Source organism: Mustela erminea, chromosome 5 (genome assembly GCF_009829155.1).
Source record: "Mustela erminea isolate mMusErm1 chromosome 5, mMusErm1.Pri, whole genome shotgun sequence".
Classification (NCBI taxonomy): Eukaryota; Metazoa; Chordata; class Mammalia; order Carnivora; family Mustelidae; genus Mustela; species Mustela erminea.
Window position 1 is genome coordinate 116,071,080 of NC_045618.1, and position 13,620 is coordinate 116,084,699.

Consider the following 13,620-nt stretch of genomic DNA (forward strand, 5'->3'; position numbering starts at 1 on the left):
TGCTTCCAGGTGTTATCCTAACATGAACATGCACATAGGCACACACTTGAGTCTCTTCCTTGCACCTCCTGACCATGTTCCCATTTAACCTGGGCAGCTGACTGAACTGATAGGCACAGTGGATGAACAAAGAGCAGGGGCCCAGCTGTCTGAGCATGAGTTAGGCCCAGATAGCCTTCTGTGGGGAAGACAAGAGCATTAACTCTCCATGTGCAGTGCCCTTCCACTTTACCTAATCAGACTTTTCTGGATACTGTAGTACACTCTTCAGAAACGTGTGAATCATGGACTCTTTGGAATTCTACGAAACAGGTATTATTACCTCCATGGTGTATATGACAAAACAGAGGCTCACAGCAGTTAGAGCAGTATACCTGGCATCTGTAGGAACCCAGAGGCAGAATCAGGATTTGAAGTCCCTTTTGTGTAACTCTAAAACCCACAATGAATGATCCGGAAAGTAACAGTTTTATTTCCCTCTTCTGGGATCCAGCTTAACATATTTTGTCTTCAGCATTTTGGCTATATATCACCCATGTGTTTTCACTTTCTACCTCATATTTTGGTTATTTCTATATATGTCTTATCTCCCCCAGTAGACTGTAATCTCTTGTAGGGCATATGCTTTTCTCCACCTTTGTACCTTTCATGGAATCTAGAATATGTAGGTACCCAATGTAAGTGTTGAATGAAGCCAGTAAGTTCCTTAAGAAAGATATTTTTGAGGAATGAGTCCAGATGCCTTGTCTGGAGGGAAATACCAGATTTCCTCATTAATTTATGGTGTTTCTTTCTCATCTGCTGTGTTTATCATACTCCCTCTTAACATCTTCCAGGATGTATTCTGGACTTTATGAAGTTCTTCATTTGTTACCTCTCCCTGAACTTTGACTAATTTGAGGTTACTTTTTGAGTGTGTGTTCAGAGATTTAAGGGAATATCTGTTGTGAATTACATTCCTTTCTTCTCAGGTCCTGATTTAGAGCCCCACAGCTGGAGAACCAGAAGTGTGATTGGAGCGAGAACTGGAGCTTGTAGGCCTTGGTAGAAGGTATAGGTGGAGGCAAGGGTGTGGGACTAATCAAAGGGGAAGGAACAATAGGCAAGTTCCTATTTCTTATTTTTTGCTTGGGGCCTCACAGTCCGACCTTGATGACTTACAGGAAGCTTGGGTAATTTGCAAGGAAGAGGACAGGAAGAGTCATGGTTTGGTTATAGATTCACAGGCTTCTTGGAATTTATGCAAGATGGAGGAGAGCACTTGGCGCCAGAAGATGGTGTCTTGTTTGGCTTAAGTGCATACCTGATTCCAGCTATTGCTGTTAAGCTTCAGGAGATGGAGGTAAAGAACATACTTCTAGAATTCTGAGCCTGAACCAGAACCTCAGAGGAAAATACTCAGGTAGATATTTGAGTAGAAAGGAGGAAAATGGCTGGAAGAGGGACCATATTTATGGAGAATCTTAAGGCCTGAGAGACACAGGAAAGGTCACTTCTGGCCCTGCTACTAGGCTGACCATTTCTTCTCACTCACGAATCTTACAGATGTAACAGTTTTGGGGTAGGGGTGATGGGATGGAGAGGCTTTTTTGTTGCTGTTGAACACTAAGGAAGCAGGCAGCTCTTTGATACTCATCCCCAACTTCTCCCTAGCTTTGGCCAACCACAGCATGTGGGAGTGTCAGTTCAGAGCGACTCTCCAAGCTCTCTGGGCAGTTTAGGAATCTTAACTAAAATCCTTGGGTTAACTGAGCAGGTGCAGCTTATAAGATACAAATGCTTTCTAGCCACCCTCTAGTCTTTCTTCTCCCTTCTTTTCCAATCCCTTGTCCCCAATAGTTTTGGCCTTTATGGTATCCACTTTCTCACTTTGAATTCGTGTTAAAAGATCAGTATGATCTACCCTCACCACTCAGATGAAACTGCCCTTGATAGGTCATTAATGTTCTTATGACCAGAGCAGTCTTCATTGTACTGGACTTTCACTGTCAACTCCCCCTACATTCACCTTCACTGTCTCTGTCCGTCCCTCAACATCTTTGATGCATAAGGCCTGGTTTCCTTGTACTTTTTGGAGTGTCTTTCATAGGCTCGCCTTCCTTGACATGCTCCTTTAAAAAGTTATTGCTCTTCCCAGGATTCTGTCCTTGACTTTCTTCTCTTCCCACTCTAACTCTCTTAGGTGAGTCCATCTATAGTACACTGTTCCAGCCATTGCTTATAGGCTGCAAACTCCAAGCTCAAAGTGCTCTGCAGAACTTCATACTCATTTCTTATTTCGGGCCATGCTAATCTTCTCTGGATTGTTCTAATTTTAATATATGTGCTGCCAAAGCGAGCACCATACTTATTTCTGATTTGCCTGTTAGACCTTTCTACCTGAATATCCTTCAAGTATATGTCCCAAGAATAACCTGAACTCAGTTGATTACATTCTTCAATAAAATCTGCTGGTCCACCTGGGTTCTTTCTCCTTTGGTAGCTTTCACCATTTATGATATCACTTAGGCCAAAAACCTTGGCACCACCCACTGTTGTTTTGACTCATTCCATCCTATTAGTTTTTGGCATCTTCTGCAGCATTTGGCACATCATGGACATCAAATGAATAAATAAGAGGAAAAGTTTATTAATTTCATCTGAATTTAATTATAGTTTAACTAGCACTGTGGCTTTGATAAAGTAGAATAGCTATGGTTTCACTGTAACTTTAGGGAAGGGCATTTGACTTTTGGCAACATTCATATTATATTAAGGAGAAGGCACTTTTTTATTTAAAACAGGAACACTTTGTGGAGGGATTGGTCATTATTAGAAATGAATGGATTGGGGGCTTCTGGGTAGCTCAGTTGGTTGGGTGTCTGCCTTCCAACTGCCAGGGTCCTGGGATCAAATTCCGAGTTGGGCTCCTTGCTCAGTGGGGAGCCTGCTCCTCCCTCTGCCTGCTGCTCCCCCTGCTTGTGCTCACTCTCTGTCAAATAAATAAATAAAATCTTTTTTTTTTTTTTAAAGATTTTATTTATTTTATTTGACAGACAGAGATCACAAGCAGGCAGAGGCAGGCAGAGAGAGAGGAAGGGAAAGCGGGCTCCGTGCTGAGCAGAGAGCCCGATGTGGGGCTCAATCCCAGGGCCCTGGGATCATGACCTGAGCCGAAGGCAGAGGCCCTAACCCACTGAGGCACCCCTAAATAAATAAAATCTTAAAAAAGAAATGAATGGATTGGATTGACCACTGTGCTATCTTTCAGGGCTGGTCTAAGATGCTGCTGACAGTTATAGAGAGGTGGGTGAAGTCAGATTGTACTGGCCCAGAGGGCCTTGTCCTTGGTGTTCATGGGAGTAGAGGCAGTGTGTCAAGGGTGAACTTGTCACATGCTGTGGGTTTAATGCAGGAATAGGGAAGACGTTTCCATTGGGGAGGGTAGTGTGCCCTTTTATTCACTGATGGATTTCGTAGTTGTATCCTCATATTTGTAAATGCTGAGAGGAGGTGTTTGTAACTGTCATGTTTTGCCAAGTTTATTTTCCTTCCTTTCTATTTAGCCCCTTAAAAAAAAGGAGATGGTGACTTAAAATCATAGGATTTTGGAGCCAGAGAAGCTCTTCAGGTAGTAGTCTTGCTCAACCCTTACATATTCAGAAAATAATGATAATACTAGGGATAGGTGGTACTAGTTCGAATGTATGTTCGATGACTCATTAAGTGCCAGGTGTTATGTTAAATGCTTTATATGTGTTTCCTGGTATAATACTTACCCATGAGGTATCTTTTATTAGTGCTGTTTTAAAGATAAAGAAATTGAGGTCCAGAACGATTGGATAACCGCATTGGAGTTAGGTATGCTGAAACAGCTATTGTGCAGAAAGATGAATTGTCTTGCTTGCTCAAGGTCATGTTTTCCAGTTAGAGGCAGAATATGAGTAGAATCCAGATCTCCTGACCCTGAACTCAGCATATATTTTTGTTTTGAGCTGAGAATTCATTCTTTGTGGTCATTTGTGTCTCATTTCTTGCTCAGTCCCTTTTAATTTTAGTGAAATTGAATGAAGTAGAGGAAAGGGTGGTTTAGAGTTGGGGTTTTGGGTGAGTTTTTTAAAGTTTATTTTTAAATAGGCAACCTTCCCAGACTGACTGGGAATGTAGCAGAAGGCCTGAGAACCAGGAAGTGACACAGACCTGTTTATACCATCCCATTTGGGGGCTTTTGGGAAGCCATCCACAGAGATGGTAAAAAGTAAACATAAGTGCATCAGCCAGTTCTCTTGGGTTTGCTATTTTTGACCTGGAGGAGGTGTTTCCTGCATAGCTCTGAGTACTTTGGAAACCAAAACCTAGCACCTAAACATCTTGATTGAAGGTATATAGATAGATATTTATTTCTTGTTACCAGACACAGCATTCAGTGGTGCCTGGCAGACAAAATTACCACTTTTTTTTTCTTTCTCTCTGCCATCCTTTTGGTGAATTGCTTTTCTCCATTTCTTTTTCTTTCTTTGTAATTAGCACTATGCATGCAAATCTATCCTGAGAGCCCACTAGGTCTGCGCATGATTTTGAAGGTCCAGTTCAACATTTCTCTTTCACTTCCCGCTAATCCCACTCAGAAGTCTTTGTTCCTGTCTCCTCTACATTCTCAGAGCACTTAAAAACAAAAACAAAAACAACTCTTTTGTTGTACCCTCCTAACACTTTCACAGTGTTATATGGATAAACATATAATTCCTCTCACGTAGGTTGTGAATTCCTTGAGAATAAGGAATTCATGTCTGTGCTGCACTTCATCTCCGTGATCACCCAAGCCTTGCACTAAAGACAGTCAGTAAATATTTGCTGAACTGCAGCGTAGTCACTGCAAACACAGAGCCCTAAAAAGTCAGATTTAGCAAATCAGCTTCCCAGACTATTTGCCCAGTGGGTATTGAAGCCTGCTCAGCTCAGCTCTGATGGGAACCAAGCAGAGGGATGTGATGACACGTAGAGATATCTGTCGGGTCTAGGAACCAATTACAGCCCCTTCTGCCAAGCACGTATTGCTACCTGGCCAAAACTTCAGGATTTATGCCCTTTTCCTCTCCTGTTTTATGTCTGCTGCAACTTCGCTTTCTTGCATTTCCTACACAAATTATGTCTTTTGGGTTTATCTCTTTTCCCCCTTCAGTGAACAAGTAAATGTTGAGCACTTTGGGGTGTAGAAAGAGGCAGAGTTGGTGGTCTCTGCCAGAATTTACTACCTGCAGTAAATGCAGCATACAGCAGTTAAGTAACCGTGAGCAGGCCCTAGGGAGGGACATGATTGGTTGCCCCATTCATGGTCCAGGGAGTAATGCTTTGGGTTCAGAAGGGCCTTCCGTGCTTATGGGCTGAATTGATGAGTTTTCTCAGAAGAGAAGTGGCTAAACTTGACCTTGTATTTGGAAAAAAAAGATCAGGAAGCCCTTTGCAGTAGGAGAGCAGGAGAAGAATAGACTTTGGTCCCTTGGATTTCATTTATCTGTAAAAGGGGGTAATGACACCTATTTAATGAGGTAATAAGTGTGTGTGTGTGTGTGTACACACATATATGTATCAAACATTTAAGCTGTGTGCCTCATCCTTTCCTACAACATGTTCAGACTAGAAAACCTCCTAGGTCTCTCTGAATACAAATATTGCCTTAGTATAGTCAACATAATTATAATTTGGGGGGAGGGAATGTGAAGTTCCTTTAAAAAATACATTTTTAGAACGTCATAGGGAGAACCTTGGATGTTTACTTATTTGACCTATTGGCTGTTTTTTCATTTAAACTGACTGTGTTTTGAGCCTCGGCTCAGGGCATATGTTTCTAGCCCAGCTGAAACAGTGCCCTTCAGGAATCCATTGGGTGCTCAATTACAGCCTTTTAGAGCAGGAAAGGGCCTTAGTCAACATTGATTTGAGTACCCATTGTCCCATACACCATCCTGCGTCCTTCATGTTTATCTCATTTCCACCTCACGACAACCCAATGAAGAGTGGGTATTGTGTGTCCAGTTTATAGATGGGAACTGAAAATAATTTACCCTAGACTACCCAGCTCATACTATCCAAGCAGAGCAGAGATTCTGGCCCAGTCTGCTAGAATCTTTTCACGATCCCAACCTCCCTTAGGAACAATTAGTTGAACTGTTTCATTTTACTGATGAGGAAACAGAGGCCCAGGAAGGTGGTGTGATTTGTCTCAGTTAGCCCATCAGTCATTGGTGAAGCTGGGACTTAGGGAAGAAGAGGTTTCCTGCCTTCAGGGTCGGAAATTTATGGCCTGAGCCAAGTTCCTGCTCACAGCCACTCTGCCTTCATTCTTCTTTTTTTCTGTCCTGTCTTGAGTCTATGTTGTTTTGTTCTCTTCTGTCCTCTCTTGTGTGTTTTCTCTTTCCTTCTGGGCCTACAGCTCTGCAGTGATCTGTGTGGTGTGCGCGTGCGCACGCACAGAGGCTAGGGTTTTTTGTTAGATGTTTGTTATTTTTGGAAAGCACTTTAGGAACACTGTGTACGGATGGCCTATACAAATGGTGCTGATGGGTTGATTAAGCTCTAAATGGGAAAGTGGAGTTTCCTGAGTTTGCTGCAGTGCAGAGGGAGATGGATGCTGAGATGGGTCTTGGGAGAAGAAGGGGTAGAGGACTGCTCATGCAGAACAAAGAGGATGGGTTTAACATTTCTTCCTTCCAGTTAGAACTTTTGTTGACTTGTGTTTTCAGAGGAAATATTTCTGGGCCGCTCCTATTCCCTAGAAGACATTCCAGATTCCTTAGAACTGAAAGGGCATTTGGGGATCACCCAGGCCCACCCCTTGAGGACCAGGAAGAATAATTGACTTGCCTGAAGCCAGTCCACTGTTGATTGGTGGAGCTGGGACTTAGAGCTGCCTTGTGCATTTAGGTCCATGCTGCAGTCATCCTGCTGTTAGGTTCTAGAAGAGATATTGGAGACTTAGAAGCTTAGGTGTGGGGCTGGGGTAGTGTCTCTGCTGCTGTCCCTGCTGTCTGAAGCTTGAGGACTATGGTAGGGGTAAAGTGTGACAATGGGAGGATGTGGGGAGCAGTTCTGGGGAAACCAGACAAAGATACAAAGAATATCAAAGCAATTAAAAAAAAAATAAATACTCTTTAACACCTGCCCTACTCTGACTTAGGTGGCTTATGAGGAAAGCTGAAGGTTATTTTGGGATTTCTAGGAGCTGAATTTTAACAAGAATTTGACTTTTTCTTTTGGGCTTTGGACCTGGAGATAAAAAGAAAATGGATAAGGCGTCATTCTGGCTGTTGAGGATCTCCAAGTCCAGTAGAACACTTTGTGCCTGTTGAAGCCCTCGCATGTTAGTGGTACAAAAGAAAGGGGAAGATACAGAGGTTAAACACGACTGGAAGGAGTCACAAGGGGAGAAAAAAGGAAACTGAAGATGTCTAGAAGTAACTTCATTTTGGAAGGAAGAGTAGGAGGCATTAAGATCTGATTAACGTTTAGATATCTTTTGCTGCTTTGGCCAAGTGAGTAGGAGGGAAGTGGAGGAGACATGGAAGGGAAGAAAGGGAGCAGTAAGGGAGGCCTTCCTGGCATGTTAGCCACTTCTCTTATCATACCCTCTGGGAGACTTATCACATCCTCGCAGAGTTAGGACTTCTTATCTTTACATTCTGAAAGGTAATTAACTGGTTAAATTCTGGTCACATTTCACAAACTGTTCTTTGTCTTCTCCTATCACATGGCAGCATTGGGGTTGGTGAAGATGACTAATCAAAGGAACAGACTTTCTTGTTCTAGACTCTCCACTACCACCATCCCCTTTCTGGACTAGGTCTGAAGCAAGAAAAGGACTTATGTTGGTTTTACCCATCCAGTTCCTTCTCTTAACTAACAGATAGATGGGTCATTGTTTAGGAAATAATCTGTCCTGAAAATTACATGTAGACTGAGGCTGATCTCAGAGAACTGGAGAGAAACCTACTTTGTACCTGGGAGCCGAGTTTGACAGAGTCAGGACTCTTGCCTCTGCAGAGGAGAGCTCAGTAGAATGCTACATGACCCTGTTTCTCCAGCAGGACCGAGGCAGCCAGGCACGTGGGCTGAGGAGATCTGGGCCCTGAGCTGTCTCAGGGGCAGGGTGCCCTAGGTGTTTCATAGCTGGCCCCACCTGCTGCTGCTGCTACCCTAAGCTATGAGCCATTTTTGAAGGTGACTCCCAGGATACCTTTAATCTTTTCAGGCTCTTTGGTTAACCTGGAAGCATCTGTGGCAACAATAAGCAAGCAAACCATTTGGACTTTGGGCTTGTGTTACAGGTTGTCCTTTACTCCAGAAGCGTGTCATGTTTGCATCATCATTTTTTATGGGCAGATAAAGAATGCCCATAGATAGGTCTCTGCTGTCTTGGCTCCTAGGCCAAACTGTATATAGAAGGACCCGAGTTTTGCCAGTTTATAGAGCTTTCCTTTGTATTTTGTCCTTTTTGAGCCTCACTACAGAGTAGGGAGATAGTTAAAGCAAGCAACAACCCCATTTTATAGACAAGGGTATAGAGGCAGAGGTGAGGTAAGTGGCTTCCCCAAAATCAGAGCCATGGGGCCTCATAGAGGATTGTTCTGAAAGGAAATGACTGTTCATGACGTTTAGCAGAGCACAGTCACCCAGCTTTTAATGTTCCGAGTTCACAGAGGTGTGAGAGACCAGATGCTGACCTTGAGGGCCAGACATTCTAGCTCATGGAGACTCTCTTTACCACATGCTATTGGGGCAGCAGCACCAGTCCCAAGGAAGAATATCAGGATGAATCTAGATTTTCCATGACTCCTCCTGACCCCATATTTTAGAGGGGAAGGCAGGCAGAGTTGTATTATATGCAGAGAAGCTCGGATGTTGTGGTGAATTCTCTGGCTGAGAGAGACCTTCAAGCCTTTTTTAGATATGGAAATGGAAGCCAGGGAGCCTTTGTGACCAGCCAGCTGTTTGGTGGCAGAGAGGGGACTGACTTGCAGCCCTGGACCCTTTCCCCATTGTACCTCTAAGTTTAAATGTTCCATGCCTTGTGAGGATGGATGAGTGCCAACTTTGAACATGAGGCCAGGCTCCTCTTTAATCATAATTTTTCCCCAGATTTTTTTGTGGTAAAATACACATAAAATGAAATCGATTGTCTTAACCAGTTTTAAGTGTGCAGTTCAGTGGCATTAAGTGCATTCACACTATTGTACAGCTGTCACCTCCATCCGTCCATCTCCAGAGCTCTTCTGGCAAATTTGAAACTCTGTACTTACTAAACACTAACTGTTCTTTCTTCCCCCAGCCCCTGCCAACCAGCATCTACTTTCTGTCCGGGGAAGAAAGGTACCAAAGGAATACTCAAGTGAGATAGATTCTTCTCCTTCCCCTTCTCCTCCTCCAAGTTTTTGTCTGTGTGTTTCTCTAGGGGTAATGAATAGTTAATTTGTTCTGAAGTGTTTTTCTTTTCACTTAATCTAAAGTCACAATTCAAGGATAGGTTTTATTTTTTAAATTCTGTGTTCAGAGCAGATCCCTTCTTAAAATGAAGAGATGTACATAGGTAACCCTTTCTCTACAATAACTGGGTTCTCCCATTCTGAGCAATACCTGGGGTTGTAGGTCTTCCTTTTCTCTGTGTTACTTCTGAAGCACTAACTCTTGGCCTGGCCTTGCATGTAAACACTCCACTGACTACCCTCTGTTCATCTTTTTTTCTTTGTAGAGCTCCCATTGTCATTACCCCCATCTGTTCTTCCCTTAATCTGGTCTTAGGCTTCATGGTGGAATTGGTCCTTTGGCCCAGGTAGCTGCTTAAACAATAAGGGAGGAGTCCGTTGTTTCTTTAAAACAGAACAGGAGTTCATCTGTATGCATTTTCTTCCCAGTACTAAATGGGCTCCTCCCCACAGTATTCGTGAGTTTGGCAAGCATTTGTTTCCTGCCTGTCAGGTGCCAGGCCCTGTTGCCCTCTCTTTTCCTAAGTATCCTGTTGAGTCTGATGAGGCGAAACAGATAAACATGTAGATATATTAACCTATTAGAGGTATAGTCATAGCAGGGTGCAGGATACTTGGGATGTAAGAAGGGGGTTAGTTCTACTGGAGGTGGGCATGGTAGGAAGTGTCAGAACTCCCCCAGGAGATGCCCCCTTGTGCTGAGCCCTGGAAGTGACTGTATTCCTGGCAGGAGGGGTAGTCAGTTTTATTTGAACGTTAAGTTTGTTGAGGGAGGAGACAGGCGGTGTGCAAGAAGACCTTGCTACTTTAGTTTTATTTTACATTTTTACCCATTTGAATATGTAATACATGTACACGGTACACGGCTCAAGGAGATTAAAGGGGAATATGTACAGTGAAAAATAAGTTCTTTTCCTGTTAATCACTCATTCTCCTCCCCAAAGGCAGTCGTTAGCTACCAATTTTTTATGCATCATTCCAGAGAGAGATTTTCCAGGCATGCATGTGTGTATATGTGTATCCCCTTTAAAAATACATGCAATACTCACAAGTGGTTTTTTTCACGTGCTAATTTTGGAAGTGATTCCATATATAAGTACAGACTGACCTGCCTAGTTCTTTTCAAACCAGTGCATAGTATTCCATTACATGTGTGTATGACAACTTGTTAAACTCGTTTCACTTCAATCTTTTGCCGGTACAAAGGATGCAGTGATTATCTTATATCTACATCATTGCTCATGTGATTTTTGAGGACAGGTTCTAAAATAGAACTGATAGGTTAGAGAATATATGCATTTTGGGGACAGATGTCAAATTGCCCTCAAAAGAGCTCCACATTAATTATAAAATACTAAATTTAAGATCCTTTACCACTTGGTGCCCCCTACACCCGACTCCAAAATCCTTGCCAGAGTATCTTCCTAAATGAATTTGGTCTTATAACTTCTCTGTTTATAATCCTGTAAGTGCTACATAGTATTCATGGTAAAGTTTAAATTTCTTAGCCTAGCCCTTAACTCTGCCTCTGCCAAGAGTACTGTGCTCTCATTGTTCTGTTCCACTTGTATTTGGTACTTTTTTCCTCCTTTTTCACTAACACTAGCAGTCAGCATCATTTCTTCCGGGTAATCTTTCTTGATTGCCTTCACTTGTGCACAGAACATCTAAGCACCACTCTGATCCGGCGCCATCCATTCACTACAGAAGTATTTGTGCACGTGCTGTGATGGGGCACAACCAGGTATTATTATTCTCAGTGATCTGTAGGCTGTTGCCTTGAGGGAATGATGACTACTTGGTAGAGCTGCCTGCTGTCAATGAACCAAAATTGGCAGCACCAAAGGGCCTTTTGCTAACTGGCTATATTCTTCAACCTCTTCTGATCTTGGTTGTGGCATCTGTCGAATGAAGAGGTGAAACCTTATGACCTCTAAGGTCTTATCAAGCTCAGTCCTTATTAATAATTATAACAGCAATAGCAGGCAGTGTTCACTGAGGACTTGCAAAGTGCCAGGGACTTGCCAAGTGTTTTGTCTGATAATCTTTACATCAAACCTATGAAGACCTATGGTTAGTATTCCCATTTTACAGATGAGGAAGCTGAGGCTAAGAGAATGATTTGGTCACATGGTCATAATAGAGGAAACAGATTTGAATTTTGGCATTCTAACTCCATTGTTCTTAGCCACCTAAATGTGTATACGTTCCACATATTTACATGTACACAGTTTTGTGTACTGATTTGGGTCACTTACTGACTCTACCCCCAGACTTCTTCAGGAACCATCCGTTTTTTACAGCTTTAAAGGCTCAAGTTGGAGCCTGTGTAAAAGCTGTGGAGAGAAGACTGCTACATTCACAACTATTTGGTGGTAGTGAGTAAAGTTAGCTCTGTTTTTGAACCCCTGGTTCATGCTCATTGAAGACTTTCATAGCTGCTTTTCCTTCATACTGAGACAACTCATGCTGCTGTTTGGAATAACTCTCTTTAGCAGGGGATGTAGGCCTCAGTCAAGGCTTCAGACATAGATAGAAGGCAGGGCTGGTTAATATCCCTGGCAGAATCTCAGGGGTATCCTTTATTAGGGTTGTAGATGGCCGGCTCCCTTATCTATTTACATGAAACCTTATTAATGGAGAAGGAGGTATGTGTATGGAATTTAAAAAGGGAGTGTAATCTTATTTGGAATACCTGTTATAAACAAGGATAAATGAAATCAGATGAGTTAACTAAAATATAATAGGCCTGTATCAACTCTTCAGCTTCTCTGAAGGCATGTAGAAAAGTAATCCCTGAAAGTCTTGACCCCTGATTTTTTTTTTTTTTTTTTTAAAGACTGGTTCCTAGTTGTCTTAAGTCATAGTCTGAACGGGGTGGAGAGGGGCAGTTAACAATTACAGACCGTCGGGGCGCCTGGGTGGCTCAGTGGGTTAAAGCCTCTGCCTTCAGCTCGGGTCATGATCCCAGAGACCTGGGATCGAGCCCCACATTGGGCTCTCTGCTCCGCAGGGAGCCTGCTTCCCCCTCTCTCTCTGCCTGCCTCTCTGCCTACTTGTGATCTCTGTCTGTCAAATAAGTAAATAAAATCTTTAAAAAAACCCCAACCAAACAAAAAACAATTACAGACTGTCCTCCCTCTAGAGATGGTCCTCCCTCTAGTTGTTGTCAGGTGCAATCAACAAGTGTGGCCTCTGGGGTCACAGGTGTGTTGGGTGAGCCTGGATTAATTGGTCCATTTTTGAGAGTCATGGCTGTGGAGTCAGTGTCAGATCCTCAGGGGCTCATCCAGCCTCTGGCAGTTGAACAAGCCTGGCCAGGGCTCTTGGCTTCCACTGCTGCATTCCTTCTCTAGGCGGTGTATTTCTCCCTTTAAGACACGTGTTCTCTATTTTTTTTTTTTTTTTCCTTTTGGTTTGTTGAACTTGCTATGAGTCCAGGTGGCAAAGGCAAAGCCTGAGTCAGGGGTGTAGCACTGTGTCAACAGCCGCCTCTCCCCTCCTCTCTGCTGGAGGCTGGGAGGTGGTGGGGCAGAGCCGGGGCAGTTTCTGAAAGCTCTGCTGTGCCCGACAGATCTTCAGATGAGCCTGTGCTTGTGTCCTTGTCCTGTTGCAAGGATCTGGCTCCTGGCTGTGGACGCTCGTGGCACTCTGCTGCAGGCCTCAGCATTTCCCCCAGATACAAGTTGAAAAGCCACTTAGGCGGCTGTCCTTTCTTGGCAGCAGGAATTCATTTACTAGAATTCTTGAACTTTGTGACTATATAGCTTCCTTATCAAAGTGTCTACGTACAACAAACTTAAGGCTGAAGCTTTCACTTATGTCTTTGTTTTGTTTTGTTTTGTTTTATAGGTAAATCTACCCGTGGCTGACTTTAGAATTCTTACTTCTGGCTTTTAAATTTTTTTTTTTAAATAACTTGGACGGATAAAAGATGTGCCATGGCAGGATAGCACCAAAGAGCACCGCAGCGTTGGCCGTGGCCTCCGTGGGACATGGAGTGTTCCTTCCGCTGGTGATCCTTAGTACCCTCCTTGGAGACAGCCTTGCCTCAGGTGGGTTCGGGCCTGCCTTTCTGTGGGGGAGGGAAAAGGCTCATACCTTTCTTTCTCCTGAAGCTGGGATAGGGGACTCTCCACCTAGAGGCCAGTTGCAGGGAGTC

At 43.4% G+C, this 13,620-nt stretch overlaps 1 protein-coding gene and 1 pseudogene across 2 annotated transcripts in view; one reads left to right on the forward strand and one right to left on the reverse strand.

Moving 5' to 3' along the window:
• SUSD6 (sushi domain containing 6) overlaps positions 1-13,620 on the forward strand; it is a 93,256-nt gene that overhangs the window by 31,125 nt on the left and 48,511 nt on the right. Inside the window, exons 2-3 of one of the 2 annotated variants that reach the window (XM_032344605.1) lie at positions 9,305-9,364; positions 13,311-13,513. In XM_032344605.1, the coding sequence (XP_032200496.1) occupies positions 13,393-13,513 (121 nt within the window). In that variant the 5' untranslated portion in view covers positions 9,305-9,364; positions 13,311-13,392. The remainder of the gene's footprint in view (positions 1-9,304; positions 9,365-13,310; positions 13,514-13,620) is intronic. The other variant, XM_032344604.1, reaches the window with a different exon arrangement.
• LOC116592180 lies at positions 2,281-2,342 on the reverse strand (annotated as a pseudogene).